Genomic DNA, 18,070 nt, shown 5'->3' with positions numbered 1-18,070 from the left:
TCGGCCGTCTAGAGGGTGATCAAACACGGCACGGAAACGGCAGGAAAACTCTGTGTAGTGCTCCCGCGCTGAGTCTGGGCCATTCCAGACTGCGTTCGCCCACTCCAGAGCACGACCCGTGAGGCAGGAGATGAGGACACTCACCCTCTCCGCTCCTGAGGGAGTGGGTCTAACGGTGGCCAGGTATAGCTCCAGCTGAAGCAGAAACCCCTGGCAACCCGCCGCCGCTCCATCATAAGCCCTCGGTAGCGTCAGACGGAGGGTGCTGGAGTCGGGAGATGGGGAGTCCGGAACCGTGGGTGCCGAAGGTGGAGAGAGGAGACCACTCCTCTCCCATCTTTCCATTCTCTCCATCACTTGATCCATCGCGGATCCGATCCGATGGAGGACGGTGGTGTGGTGGAGAACCCATTCCTCCATCGATGGGAGAGGGTTGGCTGCTGCTCCTGCTGGCTCCATCAATCTGATAGGTGCGGGATTCTGTAATGCTCCGGGTGTCGTGGGTGTGGAGTCAAATGCAGGAGACAGAGTTCAATGCTGTGCGTCTTTACTAGCACCAACGCACCACAGGGTGCTCACAAAAGTAACGTTCCCAAACACAGGGGAAAAGGTACAATAGAAAAAATCACGACTAGGCACTAAGCACGTACCTCTACAACAGAGCCGAAGGTTTACAATGAAATAATCCCGCACAACAACCAGGCGGGCCGGCTGTCTAATAAAGACAAACTAATTAAATATGAACAGGTGCTACCACTAAACATACAAGGAGGGGGAGGAAAAACAATCAGTGGCAGCTAATAGGCCGGTGATGACGACCGCCGAGCGCCACCCGCCCGGGAAGGGGAAACACCCTCGGTCGGACTCGTGACAAGGTTTCTGTACCAAATATTAAGTTCTGCTTTTCTGATGTATCAAATACTTATGTCATGTAATAAAATGCAAATTAATTACTTAAAAATCATACAATGTGATTTTCTGGATTTTGTTTTAGATTCCGTCTCTCACAGTTGAAGTGTACCTATGATAACAATTACAGACCTCTACATGCTTTGTAAGTAGGAAAACCTGCAAAATCGGCAGTGTATCAAATACTTGTTCTCCCCACTGTATGTATTATCTCTCCCTATTTTTCCTGTATGTCTTTCAGAAATCCTCCACTCGGCGCTTGGACCCAACCCTAGCTGACCCAGATATAGGGGTCTATCAGGAAATCAATAGGAATTCCACTAGTGGTCTGGATGTTAATGGTCAGTCTGTGTTTGATTTTATGAACATATTTGATGATGATGTGTTATTTTAAATTAGCTGAAATCAAGTTTGTGTGAATGGTGTGGAGTAAAATATGTTTTTATATATAACGTTAATTATAATGATGATTAGGATGACAATTGTGGTGATGACCTTATAAGCTGTGTCTTCCCCAGACGGCCACCCTTATGGCAGGCTGTGGAAGGGCTCCAGCCCGCATCCCCCATCTCGCCTCACCCACCTGACACTCATCAACGTAGACAACTTTGTCTTTCACAAGGTCCTAGGCAAGGGCAGCTTTGGCAAGGTAAGCATGGTACAGCAGACATTCAGGATTCCAGAGCAGTAAAGCAGTAAAGCTCACCACAGTACAGTTCACATACAATGAAGCAGTAGGGACAACAGACTTTAATATTACCACCAATATAATATTTAATCAGGCTCTCCTCTCTTCTTTCCTTTATTCTGTCCTTCCTCTCTTCAACTCCCCCTCCTCTCCCCAGGTCCTGCTGGCAGAGTTGAAAGGTCAGGGGGAGTGGTTTGCGGTGAAGGCCCTGAAGAAAGACGTGGTTCTGATGGATGATGATGTGGAGTGTACCATGGTGGAGAAGAGAGTCCTGGCCCTGGCCTGGGACAACCCCTTCCTCACACACCTCTACTCCACCTTCCAGTCCAAGGTACAGACTGCACACACACACTCCTTGGTCCTCTTACTGTGTGCCATTCTGGTTATTATAGCAACATATAGCAGCACTATTATTTTCTGATTAACATTACTAATAACAATAAGTGTCTACAAAAGCTGTCTCCAATAAGAAGTGATGTAAACACAGACTCGCTATCATAGCTCATTACACTACTACTGTGCTAGGTAGCTTTACAGTATGTGTTATGATGCCTGACTTTGACCGTGTTGTCCACAGGAACACCTGTTCTTTGTCATGGAATATCTGAATGGAGGAGACCTGATGTTCCATATTCAGGAGAAGGGACGCTTTGACCTCTACAGAGCAACGTGAGTTTCCCCAGTCACACAGACCGAGATAAACACACACCCCTAATGTCACTATTACTCACTCACAGAGACATACAGACACTCACCACCAATACTTTGATGGAAACCAGACAGCTATAAAGCAAAGACTGTGTTTACACAGTGTGAGACTGTAGCTGTGTGTTATGGGGTTATGGGGTTTCCCTGCTACATACAGGGAAATTATGCATTGGTGGATTTTGGGTTGGTCACCATTCATGAGTAGCTGTGCAAAGGAATGTGTGTGTCTCTCTCTGTCAGTGTGACTGTATTTGTTTTTGCAGGAGTCCCACAAGAGAAAGACTAGATTCAGATAGTTTGAGTGAGGTCAACCACAGAGAAGGTACAGAGTCGCATGGCTGTTGAGCCCTTCTGAGTGTGGATCTGAAATGGGATGTTAAACTAACTGGTGCTTAGTTATAGCGGTGTTAAAGTTTTTCAGTCATTAGGTGCCTTTATCCCCTCTATGCTCAGGACAGGTGAGATGACAGGAGACATTCACTTCTACACTGTTGCCAGCTATACCTGATCCAGCATTGGCATCTGCTCCTATTGTCCTCACCCACGCTCCCCAAGGACCGTCTCAGAATGTTCACCTCTCTGCTCTCACTGTATCAATCATTAACTAATTGTGTGTGTGTGTGTGTGTGTGTGTGTGTGTGTGTGTGTGTGTGTGTGTGTGTGTGTGTGTGTGTGTGTGTGTGTGTGTGTGTGTGTGTGTGTGTGTGTGTGTGTGTGTGTGTGTGTGTGTGTGTGTGTGTGTGTGTGTGTGTGTGTGTGTGTGTGTGTGTGTGTGTGTGTGTGTGTGTGTGTGTGTGTGTGTGTGTGCAGCACACAAGCTGGCAGTACAGAATGGAAAGTCTTGTGGGTTTGGTTTCCTGGTTATGTAATATGTTTCCCAGGGTAGTTTGGTGAACTGTTGAGTTTCAAATGAGTTCCACAATCACATAACAATAAACCTGTATCCACTAACTGACCCTAAGCATCTTAATGCAGTGGCACAGAGACACTGGGCCACACCCTAAACACACTTAACACAGTAAAACCCAATACACACTGTTTCTTACTGAGTAGCCTCTTCACAATTTGGCATACTGTTGTGAGGTATGTGTGTGTCTACATGCATGTGCGTGTGTGTGTGAGTGTATATGGGTCGTTCCACCAATAGAGTGCCTTTCGCGTAGTGTCATTTGGTAAAGAAATTCAATAATTTTAACATTCTGTCATAAAGACCACATGTTCTTCATAAAAACATGTTTTACCAACTAAAGAGGTTCAATTTAAAAAAATACTTTAAGTGCCAAATAAAGTAACAGGGTTGACCCTAACACAGTAGATGTTTTCAACATTAAATCCGCTTGTGACAGGGGGAATGGAAGCTTGTTGTGTGCAACACTGAGGGGCAGTTAAAAGTTTGGTTCACATAACAGGGTTGACCTTAAAATGAGGTACAGAGGTAAATGAATCAGTAATCACATGAAATAATGATGGTGGAAACTTGGGTTAAGTGGGTTACAATATTCCAAGAAGTCAGAAAAACATGTGAGGGACATGTCTAAATGCTGATTTTTTTGAATAATTTTGTCTTTATTCATATTAAAAATCTGATTTATTGAATTTTCTGTGTGGTTCATATTAAAGGGCACATCATTTAATATAACAGGCTTTTAAAATTCAATATTGGTGCACTATTTCTACTTAAAATATCAAAAGCGATCTGTTCGTTGAACAAACTACCCATATGATGGTGTGTGTGTAGCCGGTTGATACCAGGACATCTTAGATACGGCTGATGCGTGTGACGGTATCTACTTGTGTGTTGAGTGAGAGTCAGAGGAGAAACCTGTCTGGACAAAGCAAACTTCAAGTCAATCATTCAGTCTCTCAATCCCAATCAATCATCAGCGACAAAAGCATACACAGTCTCTCTCCACCTATGTCAAGGCCCAATCAGTTTCCCCATGCCAGAGTTGAAAAGAGAAGCAGGTCAGAGATACTGTAGGCTAATCCTTCAGCTGTGGCTAGGGGCTGGGGCCACTGGGCCAGGAGCACCTCTCAGGTTTCACCCTACAGTATGAGGCCATTGTTCAGCTCTCCTCTCTGAGCACCACTCTATACAAATGGCCTCTTCAATAATGCAGCTAGCTACACACTGGACTGGAGTCCTCAGCGACAGACAGCAGTGTTCAGGGACTAACTCAATAGGAAAGTAGATAGAGTAGTACTCTGCTGCCAGCCAGCTGGATCTCTAGACTGTGTAGTGATGTTTATCTCTCTTTTTCCTCCCTCCTTTCTGCTCTCCCTCCCTCCAGGTTCTACTCTGCTGAGATCATCTGTGGCCTTCAGTTTCTGCACTCCAAAGGGATCATTTACAGGTAAATAGCAAATGCCATCATCAGCACTCTAATGTACACTCACTAACTTCTTACTCACTCAATCACATTACCATACAGATAAAAGAAAATGGCCAGAGCCCTTCCACCAAGGATTGATATAGTGATAGTATCACGTTGTGGGACAGTGAGTATGTGATTATTAGCTGTGCTTTTCTGTACTGTCACAACTCTAGTCACCCTCTCAACTTTTCTACACCACACATTTCTTCCCACCCTGTCTTACCTCCAACTCTCCCTCACTTGTTTGGTCTTTCTGCCCTCAGAGACCTGAAGTTGGACAACGTGATGCTAGATCATAGCGGCCACGTAAAGATAGCAGACTTTGGCATGTGTAAGGAGAACGTGTTTGGAGAGAGCCTAGCCACAACCTTCTGTGGGACTCCTGACTACATCGCTCCAGAGGTATGGAACACAGACATACACTCTCAGAAAAAAGGGTTCCAAAAGGGTTCTTTGGCTGTCTACATAGGAGAACCCTTTTTGGTTCCAGGTAGAACTCTTTTGGGTTCCATGTAGAACCCTCTGTGGAAAGGGTTCTACCTGGAACCAAGAGGGTTATTTAAAGGGTTATCCTATGAGGACAGCCGAAGATCCCTTTTAGGTTCTAGATAGCACCTTTCTTTCTAAGTGTATACTGTATACATGGCTGCATCTCATGACACCCTATTCCCTATTTAGTACCCTACTTTTGACCAGAGCTAAAGTAGTGCACTCTGAGAGATGGGTTAGGTGACAACATCACAAAAACGATGCACACGCTTCAATGGGGCAAAAGTCTGTGTCCATGTGTTGTTGTGATTCTGGATGGCGAGATAGCTAGCAACAACGTCAAGAAGCTGCCATGTGGGGAATCATAGGTGGCTGTTTTGAGTTTTTTTCACTGATGTCAAGTTTATACTAATATGGCAACAATTTTGACGCTAGCTAACCAACAACTGTAATGATGTATTTGAGAGACAACAAGTGTTCATTGTGGAAATGTATTTATGTTTTCAATAAAAATTGAAGACTAAGTACAGTTTACATGTTCTCAATGTTCTGTTTTGCCCCGTTAGTTGAGTGTGTTTCTCTCCTCTGTGTGTTTTATCCCTTGTTCACTGTTTCTCTCCTCTGTGTGTTTTTACCCTTGTTCACTGTTTCTCTCCTCTGTGTGTTTTATCCCTTGTTCACTGTTTCTCTCCTCTGTGTGTTTTTATCCCTTGTTCACTGTTTCTCTCCTCTGTGTGTTTTATCCCTTGTTCACTGTTTCTCTCCTCTGTGTGTTTTATCCCTTGTTCACTGTTTCTCTCCTCTGTGTGTTTTTATCCCTTGTTCACTGTTTCTCTCCTCTGTGTGTTTTTATCCCTTGTTCACTGTTTCTCTCCTCCGGTTTTGTTGCTAAACAACCAACCTGTCGATAGGGAATAGGGTATTATTTGAGAAGCAATCACTGCAAATATACCTTTGCGAGTGTCTCACTATGATGATGTCACTGACCGTGTCTTTCTATCTAATGACGTCACTTTTAGATACTGCTGGGTCAGAAGTACTCCTTCTCCGTGGACTGGTGGTCATTCGGGGTGCTGCTGTACGAGATGCTGATTGGTCAGTCACCCTTCCATGGTGATGACGAGGACGAGCTTTTTGAGTCTATCCGCATGGACACACCACACTACCCTCGCTGGATCACCAAGGAGGCCAAGGACCTGATGGAGAAGGTCTGCTCACCCCATTCCCTCCTCCCATACGGTGTCCTATTCTGTCTCGGAGTCTATTTCTCTCCTCCTTTGTGTGTTTTTATCCCTTACTCTCTGTTTCTCTCCTACGCCGCTGCAGCTGTTTGAGAGAGACTCAACTCGCAGGCTAGGCATCGTTGATAACATTCGTGTCCACCCCTTCTTCAAGACCATCAGCTGGCCCGCCCTGGAGAGGAGGGAGGTGGAACCCCCCTTCAGACCCAAAGTGGTACGGTCTAGACATGAGGTTTTATAGTGATGATAAAACAGTTGTAATATATAGGCCTACCATAATATAACGCACAGTATTTGGAGTCGTTTCAAGGGGGAGAAGAGGCTGTCAGCCATTCATGTATCTAAACAAAGATCTACAATAATTTAACTACTGAATGCTCAGTAGAAATTAGGCATAATTTGATTAATCACCGATTGTCTCCATGTATCACTTGTCCTCCCTACTGATTGACATCTCTCCTGTCAATAACAGAAAGCCCCCAATGACTGCAGCAACTTCGACCGGGAGTTCCTCAGTGAGAAACCCTGCCTTTCCCATGGTGACAAGAACTTCATGGATTCCATGGACCAATCAGCTTTTGCCGGGTTCTCCTTCATCAACCCAGAGATGGAGCTTCTCCTCGAAAAGTGAGGGAAGGGCCTGTCAACCAATCCCCATGCTCTTAGTTCTCAGTGACATTACTGGGGTCATAGGGGACGCCAGCGATACGTTACTAATGGGTCGTTCCATGAAACGGTTGCCTTTTGGACATGCAAACTTTTAAGAAATGAATTTACAAATATATTTTCTTTCAACATTCGATTGCATTCAATGTGATCAAACTCTCAACTTTAGTGAGCTGTTCAATGTTCAGCATTTGTGACTGTAATAGAAGCACAAGCAGTCTCCTACGGAAAAACACATTTTTCCATCTGACATAAAAATCCTATGTACTAAGAGCATTTTATCTTCATTTGTACCACATTGTCAACCCTGTTACAGACACTTAAGTAACCGCCTAACTATTATTTAAATGCATGTTTGAGATAAATCCAACATTTTCTCATTGATGAAGTATTCCTTGATCAAATAACTCACGTATAATATCAAACTGATAAAGTTACCGCTGGGCCTCTAACAGGGTTGACGATAACATTGTTGAGGTTTTAGGTGAAGATCATCCATTACTGCTCATGTGGTGAAGAGCATGGGACCACATGGTGCTCATGAAATTAGGAACTATATTTATGTTCCACACATAATGAAAGTTTAATCAAATAAAAATATTCCTAACATTAATTGAGCGAACAGGGTTAATGTGTTGAGATCGACCACCTCAGTCAAAGGTGATAAAACAATTATAAATAGACCAAAAAGAGAGAGGACTTCCTTCCCTTTCCACCATGCTTTTCAGAAGACCCAATTGATGTCCACTGCTGTGAATCATTTCAATTGGTGGGAATGGTCCATAATTTAAAAGGGGACAAATTGTTTGCATAAGGGTTGGCCTTAAAAATGAGGGACAGACGTGAATGCATCACTAATCACATGAATATAAATAATCATCTTCAGAAATGACTGTCATAGCAGCACAATAACTAGACCTTTACAATGATGGTGAAACGTTGAGATATTTTGGGATTAAGTGGGTTGAAATGTTCCTAGAACTGACACAGGGTTGATGGAGGAACATGTCAAAATGCAGAATTTTGGCCTTTATTCAGGTAAAAAAAAATCAGATTTATTGAATTCTCGATGTGGTTTAAATTATAGTGCACTTCATTTACAGGCTTTTAAAATTCAATATTGGTGCATCATTTCTACTTACAATATCAAAGGGATGCAAAAGGCATCCATCTGGTGAAACGACCCTAGGGTCAGTTTGTCAAGGTGTCCTCATTCATGTGATCAAATCCTCAACTTGAGTGAACTGTTGTATGTTTAGTATTTGTGACTGCAATAGAAGAACAAGCAGTCTTTGGTACTTAGAGAAATTATAGGATTTAAACGTATACAGGAATGGGCCTCTGTTGTGCAGATTTACTGTAGGTGTTACTGTTTTGTGTGCATGCTAGGGTGTCCAGATGTACACAGGGGGCCTTATATTTTAATGTTGTGACTTGTATTAGGGTTGGAAGGTGTATGTGCGTGCGTGTTTGTGGCTGTGAAAGGAAATGTTTAAAGACCTCATACCAGCACCAACCACCTCTCAATCACAACAACCTCTAAATGTGTCACATGTTCTTGAAAGACTAACTTAATCCAAATGTCCATTTCATCACTGCATGGGGAGCCTTTGCCTCTATTGTGTGGTCATTTGGACTGTGTGCCATGTAGTGTTAAGAAGACCAAAAGTTCAGACTGAGCAACTACAGGAATCGCTGCCATTACATGTAGCCTCATATGGGACAGGGAAAGATTTGGTGTATGATTATTGTGCTTATTGTGTATGATGCTATGTGAAAGTCTTTATTTGAATTGAACTCATTGAGATGCTGTATATAGATCTATATATCTATATGTATATTGTTGTAAAATGTATATTATTGGTGTGCTAAGGATGTGCTTTTTTTACTGTCTCCATCTTTTACATCTTAATAAAAAATCATCAACTCCTAGTGTCTTCAGTCATTCTACCATATAAAGCACTTTAGATAGCAGGGAGTGACGTTTTATAAACCACGCTATCACTGCACTCAAGAAGAAATGGCATTTGCTTTTTGCAAATTATGAACAGACACAGAAACGCACAGAATTGGCACAAGTAAATGTCCATTCTAAAATCATTTTTTTGTTGTTTTGGTATGCGATGTTGAACGTAACAAGCAGTATTCCCATGAGACTTCCATTTCTTATTTACGGTAGTTCCTGCATCCAAAACTCAACGGTTGAGTTGACTACGCCGCCTAGCGGGCCCACTTGCATAATATACACATCGTTCTGGTGACGTTGTAGTCACTTCCCATGTGTACGGAAGTTGATAGCATGAAATCTCTAAAGCTGTATGTAGTCAGGTCTGGTCATACGATCCACCAGAAAAGACAAATGGCACAAAAATGAGTACAGATTCATACTTCATAACGCACTTACTGTCCGTATCTGTGAGTCTGCTCCTTTTCACGGTGCACTTTCTGGAGAAGCCTTATCATACGCCTCAAAGAAAGAGGGCTAGCTAGCTAGCCAACTGTACGATGAGTTCCCAAGATATGTTGAAGAATGCCTCCACTCTCGCGTCATACAATGTCTTGCTTCAGGTAAAGTATCGAGCTATTATAATTAGCTATGCCAAACTCCTTTTTTCACTTGATAACAATAGTGTCCTTGATAAAATTCCTTATATCCACTCCCTCAGAGTAGCATGTGGAGGACATACTTTTAAGTTAGTTGTTGTGAAATATCCTTTTATGTAGCAATTTTTTTCTGAATGCCGGGATTTTGTAGCAGTTGTTGATACGATTATCTAGCCAATATGCGTTATGCTACAAATTGTATTTGTCACATGCGCCGAATACAACAGTGAAATGCCTACTTACATGCCCTTAACAACCAATGCAGTTTTAAGAGAAAAAATACGTGAAATAAAAGTAACAAATAATTAAAGAGCAACAGTAAAATAACAATAGCGAGGGGGTATCGGTACAGAGTCAATGTGCAGGGGCACGGGTTAGTCGAGATAATTGAGGTGATATGTACATCCGTCGCGCTCTCGCTGAGGGAGACTGAGCCTCTTCTGAGCGCAGAGGACCAGAAGTGGGCATCTATTAGCTCAGTGCGCTATCAGGCAGCGGCCCACTCCATTGGCTACAAAGGTAGGAAACATCAGGACTGGTTCGATGAGAACTCTGACACCATCACAACCTTACTGGACAATATGCACAAAGCGCACAGGGCTACTCTCAACAGCCCCACATCTGTTACCCTTCACAAGCAATGGCGCAAACAACCTTGCGTGCTCTGCAGAACAAATGGTGGACGATAAGTCACAGGAAATCCACATTTCTACCAATCAACTAAAGCACATTTATTTTTTAATGAACCTTTATTTAACTAGGCAAGTAAGTTCAGAACAAATTCTTATTTACAATGACGGTCTACCCCGGCCAAACCCTAACCCAGACGACGCTGGGTCAATTGTGCGCCACCCTATAGGACTCCCAATCACGGCCGGTTGTGATACAGCCTGGAATCGAACCAGGGTCTGTAGTGACGCCTCTAACACTGAGATGCAGTGACTTACACCACTGCGCCACTCGGGAACTGGGCCCCAGACGTTGGCCCTAGAAGTCGCTCCATCACTCCCATGAAAACAGCTGATGGTCTGACTCTCTTGAAGGACTAAAACTAGATCCTGATGAAGTGGGCTGACCAGTTTGACTCACTACTCAATCAGCACTCTACTACAGACCTTTCCAAGAGGTGTTATCAGCTATACGTTCCCTCAACAACAACAAGACTCCTGGTGCTGACAGCATCCCGGCAGAGCTACTTAAGAAGGGAGGTTACTTCTGCACCAGAATGCTCCACCAGTACATCACTGAGGTTTGGGACCATGAGATCGTCCCTCAACAGTGGCGGGATGCAAACATTGTCACCATCTCTAAGAACAAGGGTGACAAGTCCATTTGCGGCAACAGCCGGGGTATATCCCTTCTTGCTGTTGCCGGCAAGGTCCTGGCCAAGGTGATGCTCACAGGCTGGCGAACAACATCACAGAGGAACTGCTGCCGGAGTCACAATGTGGATTCAGAAAGAACAGGAGTACGGTTGACATGATATTCATGGCACAGCAACTTCAGGAGAAGTGCCGTGAACAACATTAGGACCTTTTCATGGCCTTTGTCGACCTCTTCATGCCTTCGACACTGTGAGCAGGGAACTACTATGGGGCATTCTACTCAAATTTGGCTGTCCAGACATATTTATCAACATCCTTTGTCAGTTCCATGATGGGATGATGGCTCGGGTGGCCATAGGAGGCCAGGAGTCCGCACGCTTTGGTTTGAGGCAGGGGTGTGTGCTGGCACCAGTACTCTTTAACATCTTCCTCCTATGTGTCACCCAGCTTCTCCACAAGGAGCTTGAGGACAGCAGCGGGTTGCGGTGGACTTCAGGCTGGATGGAAACCTATTCAACAACAGGAGGCTCCAAGCAAACACCAAGGTTTTGATGGAGCGGTTTCTTGAGCTGCAGTGTGCTGATGACTGTGCTCTTGTGGTCCACACTCCATAAGACCTTCAGTCCATCCTTGTAGCGGCTGTGAGGGTCTATAGTAGGATGGGACTGTCTATCAACACCACCAAGACAGAGGTGGTCTGCCAATGGAGATCCAGTCCTCCACCCACCATGCCTGTCTTCACCATTGAACACAAATCACTGGCAATAGTCCCGTCCTTCAAATACCAGGGCAGCATCCTTTCGGAGGACTGCAGCATCGACCTCAAAATTCAAAATAGGATCGAGCAAGCATCAGCTCCCTTCGGGAAACTCAGGTGCAGGGTCTTCCAAAACAGGGATCTCCACCTCCACACCAAAGTCGCAATCTATTAAGCCGTCTGCATCACCACACTCCTTTACAGCTGTGAAGCCTGGGTCACTTACAGTCGCCACAACAAGCAGCTCAAGTGATTCCACATAAGATGCCTGCAGCACATCCTGGGAATCATCTGGTGCAACAGTGTGGCTCATACAGATATACTAAGACCAACTGCAAGAGTATGGAGGCCATGGTCCCCCAACACCAACTGCAAGAGTATGGAGGCCATGGTCCCCCAACACCAACTGCAAGAGTATGGAGGCCATGGTCCCCCAACACCAACTGCAAGAGTATGGGGGCCATGGTCCCCCAACACCAACTGCAAGAGTATGGAGGCCATGGTCACTCAACACCAACTGCGCTCGCCTGGGTATGTCATTAGAATGTTTCAGGAGCGCTCTGCCCCCTGGTCTGCGGGGGGCAGATTAAGTTTTACAAGGACCAGCTGAAAACGTTGCTGAAGAAATGCCACATCAAACCCACAGGCCTAGAGAATGCTGCAGCCAACCGTTCCACCTTGTGGCAGTTCTGCCAGAGCGAGGAACAGAGGTGGGAGGAGGAGAGGAGCACAAAGAGACAGCAAAATCATCTCAGGAGACATACAACCATGCCTGCCCCGCCAACACAGACTGCATATGCCCCACCTGCAATACAGTTTGTGGATCTCGGATTGGACTCTACAGTCACCAAAGCACTCACCGTTAACTCAGAAGTGGAAGTTGTCATTGGATACGAATGGCTATCATAAGCAAGTGTGTGTTTGTTGTCCTAATGCATCAAATATTCAAGTGGCAGAAAGACATCTAAGTTACAGAGCAATCTCTATTCCACGTGAGATAATCATGATTATGACCTTTCTATCCATTGCATATCTATCCATGTGCCTACTGAATATGTTCCTGGTTATTTTTAGGTCATGTTTCGTGTGCTCACCTTTTTGCTGAACGCATTCACGCTGCGCTTTGTGTCCAAAGAGCTGATTGGCGTGGTCAACGTCAGGTAAGATTGTTTTACTCTGTGGCAATTCCATGGTAACAGAGTGATGCTGGGATTCAGTTTTTCACTTTAAAATGTATGCCAAACAAAAAATGATGATAGCAAAGTTAAACAAACTGTACAACTCTATGCACAAGGATGACTTTGAGCAATTTCCACAGAATATTTTACAAAAACATTTACTTGAAGAACAGTGCAGAAGCAAAGTTTAGGGAGTTGTGTGGTTTGTTTAACTTTGCAATCATTGGTTTCGGTTTGACGTACATTTTAAAGTGGAAAGTGTCTCAGCATCAGTCTGTTACTGTGGAATTGCCTTCTGTATAACATTACACCTGCTGCAATATGAGCTGTCCAAGCCTGCAGTTAAACAAAAACTAACACCACTACATACTGTATGTGCACGTGTGTGTGTGCGTGTACGCGCATGTGTGTTCGTGTATGCAGGTTGACACTGCTGTACTCCACGCTGGTCTTCTTGTCCAGAGAGGCCTTCAGGAGAGCCTGTTTGAGTGGCGGAACAGATCACAACTGGAGACAAGTCATCAACCTGCTATGGCTGATGTGAGTGGGACTATAGGGGAGCTGCTGCTCCACAGTGTTTGCTCTGGTCAGAACATATACAGTTGGGTCTTTCATTGGCACTATCTGCATAACAAATGATTGTGTGTGTGTCATCCTCCCAGGTTGCCACTGGGTGTACTATGGGCATCTCTCCTTGTGTGTGTGTGGCTGTGGCTCCTGGAGGTTCCGGATCCCCTGACTATCCCCCACTACGGCCCCGCTGTGGGGCTCTTTGCCCTGGCCGCACTGCAGGAGCTGCTGGCTGAGCCTCTCTGGGTCCTGGCTCAGGCTCACATGTTTGTCAGGCTGAAGGTGGTTGCTGAGAGCCTGGCCATGGTGGCTAAGTGTGTTCTGACAGTGGTGCTGGTGGTCTCTGCTCCTCAGTGGGGGCTCTACATATTCTCTGCTGCTCAGGTACATACATACGCAGCCCATCCCTTATACAAATGATCTTATGTTTGTCTATTTAGCTCAAGCGTTTACCCACCTTTTGCAGAAAAAAATGCATTGAAAGTATAGGCAGCATTGCTTAATTCACCGCAATCAGCATTTAGCCACTTTTTTTTTTTACCACTACATCACTGGTTACAAGGGAGTATGGTTAGAGGGTTGTGTGCATAGAAGGTATTGTCAAAAAGATGAAGTGGTCATGGAGTAAGATTGTGTTAGTAAATATGAATTTATATAGGAGAGATGGTATTGCATGCAACCCTCATAAATCACTGTGGATGAAATCACTGTGGATGAGTGTCTACTTGGCTAACTGTTATAATGGCCTGTCCTTCATAGCTGGTGTACACAGGGTTCCTGGTGCTGTGCTACTTTGTCTACTTCCTGCGTTTCCTGGGCTCTGGGGAGGCCAACAGGAAGTACTTCCCCCTGCAGCGTGTGGCAGACCTGCTGCCCTCCCGTGTTGAAGGAGAGGTAACATTCACCACACCAGCACTAACCGTCACTCACCACATACACTCCTCACTGAGCTAGTATACAGTATACCCGAAAGCAATTGGTTATATTAACTGACAAATCAATGATAAATTGATTGTTTGGCTCATTCATTCATATACTATGTCAGGTCACAACTGTGTGTGCTATGTCATCCCGTTGTGTGTGTCTGTAGCCTGTGATTGACTGGACGTTGGCCAGGCTGACGTGGAGCTTCTTCAAGCAATCCTTTCTGAAGCAGATCCTGACGGAGGGCGAGCGTTATGTCATGACCTTCCTCAATGTGCTGAGCTTCGGGGAGCAGGGCGTGTACGACATCGTCAACAACCTGGGCTCAATGGTTGCCCGTTTCATCTTCCTGCCCATCGAGGAGAGCTTCTACGTCTTCTTTGCCAAAGTCCTGGAGAGGGGGCGGGACGTCAGGCAGCAGAAACAGGTCAGAGGGCAGAGTCAGCCAAACAAATATCAGTCACTCATTTCACCATTTGTCAGTGGCCAATGACAAATAAAGTTGTCTGACACACACATTATAGCTCATGCAGGTGCATTGATGCCACTTGCTGATTGGTCTGCAGGAGGAGGTTGCCATAGCAGCTGAAGTTCTGGAGTGTCTGCTGAAGCTGGTTCTTGTGATTGGTCTGATCATCACAGTGTTTGGTTACGCCTACTCTCACCTGGCTCTGGACATCTACGGGGGATCTCTACTGAGCAGTGGTGCAGGTGAGTCAACTAACCAAATGAATCAATGAATTAAGTGAGTCAACCACCATAGTCAACTGAATCACAATAAATTAACTTATTCAGCAATGATTGGAATAATCTAATTCCTCAAGCTACTGGTTTTATGTGAGTGGTTGTGTGTAATGATATTTGTGTTATATTGAAGGGCCCAGTCTGTTGCGATGCTACAGCTCCTATGTGCTCCTACTGGCCATTAATGGAATAACTGAGTGCTTTGTCTTTGCTGCCATGAGCAAGGAAGAGGTTGACAGGTGAGAGAAGGCAGGCACACACACACACACACAGTGTGTACCATGTTGCTTACGTTGCCCTCTCGTCTGTCCCCAGGTATAACCTGGTGATGTTGGCTCTGTCTATCTCCTTCCTGCTCCTGTCTTACATGCTGACGTGGTGGGCAGGGGGCATTGGCTTCATCCTGGCTAACTGCCTGAATATGGGCCTGCGTATCCTTCACAGCCTGTTCTACATCCACCGCTACTTCCTGTCAAGCCAGTGGACGCCTCTGTGCGGCCTGAGGCCCTCCCCTCTTCTGCTGCTAGCTCTGGCTCTCAGTGCAGTCCTCACTGCTCTCTCTGAGGTACCACACTATAACTGTTCTCCTCACTGCTTTACTGGACACGCCAGAGGAGGCTGGTGGGAGGAGCTATACAAAGACAGGCTCATTGTAATGGCTGTAATGGAATAAATGGAGCTGAGTCAAACATGTGGTTTCCATTATGTTTGAAACCATTCCATTAATTACATTCCAGCCATTACAATGAGCCCATCCTCCTATACCTCCTCCAACCAGCCTCCTCTAATACACCCCACATACTGTATACACAATCCAATCACATATCAGTCAATCACACTTAAGTCTGTCTCTGACGTTTAATGAAACAGTTATTGTTTCTACCTTACAATCATAGAAATGGGAGTTAGTATACAAACTATATATTTATTCTTCTCAAATAATCAGAGATAATAGTGAGACAGATTGTCTTATCTGTCTATGTATTTATTTACCATAGAATCTGATTTCCTATCTGTCTGTACTCTGCTGTTTCAGGGTGTGTTCTGTTGTGACGGAGGATGGTTACTAAGGCTGGTTCACATCGCCGTGGGAGCCGGGTGTCTACTGGGTGTACTTGTCACTGTCCTTCTCACAGAGACAAAACTTGTTCAGTTTGTTCGGACTCAGCTCTTACCCTGCTATGGGAAGAAACACACCTAAACCTGCCCAGCAGAGGAGTAACCTGCCAATCATAATGAGAGAGAGAGACAGGATAATCCGAATGGCAGAAGGATACATAGATCTGAACACAGTGACTTGGAGGGGAATGTGGAAACAGCTGCAATCCTAAGTGACCCTGTCATGGACTGAGGGTGAAGTTGGAATGAGCAGCTCACTGGCCAAGTGTGTGTGTGTGTGTGTGTGTGTGTGTGTGTGTGTGTGTGTGTGTGTGTGTGTGTGTGTGTGTGTGTGTGTGTGTGTGTGTGTGTGTGTGTGTGTGTGTGTGTGTGTGTGTGTGTGTGTGTACAGTAAGGTCTAAAAATATTGGCAACATTGATAAAGATGAGCAAAAAACACTGTATAAAATAAATACATACAAATACTGAGCTATATTGTATGCTCAAATTTTTGGGAAATTATATTATTATATACTTTATTATATACTAATACAATTGCTCAGAGAAAGAGATTTTGTTTAACAAGTAATGTTTGTTTTTTCTCAAAAAGATAGTGGTCAATACTCCAGCACCCCTTGCGAGGATAATGGCACTGAGCCTTTTCCTAAAATGTTTTATGAGATTGGAGAACACATTGGGAGGAATCTTAGACCATTCCTCCATACAGAATCTTTCCAGATCCTTGATATCCTTCATCTGCTGTTATGGACTGCCCTCTTCAATTCAAACCACAGGTTTTCAATGGGGTTCAAGTCTGGAGACTGAGATGGTCATTTCAAAACGTTGATTTTTGTGGTCAATTAACAAAAAAAAGTGAATTTTAATGTGTGCTTGGGGTTATTGTCTTGCAGGAAAATCCACTTGCAGCCAAGTTTCAGCTAAATTGTCCTGGTACGGGGTAAAGTTCATGTTGCCGTTGGGACCCCAATGATCCACCACCACCATATTTTACACACTTTTACTGCATATGCATCTGTCTTTTGACACCAAACCCACCACTGGTGTGCGTGGCCAAAGAACTCTATTTTCAGCTCATCTGACCATAGCACTGGTTCCAGTCCAAATGTGTCTAGCAAACTCCAGGCGTTTACATTTATTGGATGACATGAAAATAGAGCTCTTTTTGTGTGTACAGTATGAGCAAGCACTGAAAACACTGTTTTACCTGCACATTGTTGATTTTTAAAATGTAAACTACTTGAGAGTGGTAGGCTATTTTGTAACCAAATGAGGTTTTGATAAATAAAAGCAGGTGGATTTTGACTAATTGTTATTTGTAGCCTATGCCAGATTAGATACAGTGTATTAGGGAAATGTATCCCATATCATTGTATAAAAAAACATTGCTAATTTACTCTGCATGGCAGCGAATATTGTCTAGTATCAATCAATCATTGAAATTTAATAGAAGTAATTGCGTCGAGTTTCCCGCCACCCCACATCCATCCTTTTGTGCTTCTCGTGATGTTGTTGCCATGGAAACGGAGCAGTCAGACCTACTGCACGAGCCCCCACCCTGCAAGAGGAAAAAAGGCTATGGAATCAAAAAAGTACAACCTGGTCTTTGGCCTACAAAATTAGACTTTGATTTAAAAGAACATGGGGAAGGGGGATACAAACGAAAAGTTGCCTTTAGGATAGAGAATTGATGCAGAAAAATGATCTCGAAATAGGTCTATATTGTATTTAATTTGTTGTATTAACTAGTGCTTTATTGCATGGCTCACGACGACT

The 18,070-nt window shown here is 44.4% G+C and overlaps 2 protein-coding genes across 2 annotated transcripts in view; both read left to right on the top strand.

Annotated features, from left to right (window-relative positions):
- The window catches only part of LOC124031271 (protein kinase C delta type-like), a 28,414-nt gene extending 19,408 nt beyond the window's left edge, over positions 1-9,006 (top strand). Inside the window, exons 10-18 of the mRNA XM_046342333.1 lie at positions 1,151-1,250; positions 1,428-1,558; positions 1,755-1,928; positions 2,175-2,266; positions 4,597-4,659; positions 4,944-5,082; positions 6,189-6,377; positions 6,496-6,624; positions 6,883-9,006. Of these exons, the coding sequence (XP_046198289.1) occupies positions 1,151-1,250; positions 1,428-1,558; positions 1,755-1,928; positions 2,175-2,266; positions 4,597-4,659; positions 4,944-5,082; positions 6,189-6,377; positions 6,496-6,624; positions 6,883-7,041 (1,176 nt within the window). The 3' untranslated portion in view covers positions 7,042-9,006. The remainder of the gene's footprint in view (positions 1-1,150; positions 1,251-1,427; positions 1,559-1,754; positions 1,929-2,174; positions 2,267-4,596; positions 4,660-4,943; positions 5,083-6,188; positions 6,378-6,495; positions 6,625-6,882) is intronic.
- A 348-nt stretch (positions 9,007-9,354) lies between these two features.
- On the top strand, positions 9,355-17,599 carry rft1 (RFT1 homolog). Its single transcript, XM_046342332.1, has 10 exons — positions 9,355-9,644; positions 12,837-12,922; positions 13,364-13,480; positions 13,603-13,894; positions 14,270-14,404; positions 14,601-14,861; positions 15,001-15,145; positions 15,312-15,417; positions 15,494-15,743; positions 16,215-17,599. Exons 1-10 carry the CDS (start codon positions 9,582-9,584, stop codon positions 16,377-16,379), a joined length of 1,620 nt encoding a protein of 539 aa, XP_046198288.1. The 5' UTR covers positions 9,355-9,581; the 3' UTR covers positions 16,380-17,599.
- The last annotated feature ends 471 nt before the right edge of the window (positions 17,600-18,070 follow it).

This window comes from Oncorhynchus gorbuscha, linkage group LG03 (genome assembly GCF_021184085.1).
Source record: "Oncorhynchus gorbuscha isolate QuinsamMale2020 ecotype Even-year linkage group LG03, OgorEven_v1.0, whole genome shotgun sequence".
NCBI lineage: Eukaryota > Metazoa > Chordata > Actinopteri > Salmoniformes > Salmonidae > Oncorhynchus > Oncorhynchus gorbuscha.
The sequence above is the reverse complement of the archived record's forward strand: the minus strand, read 5'-3'. Positions and strand labels throughout refer to the sequence as shown.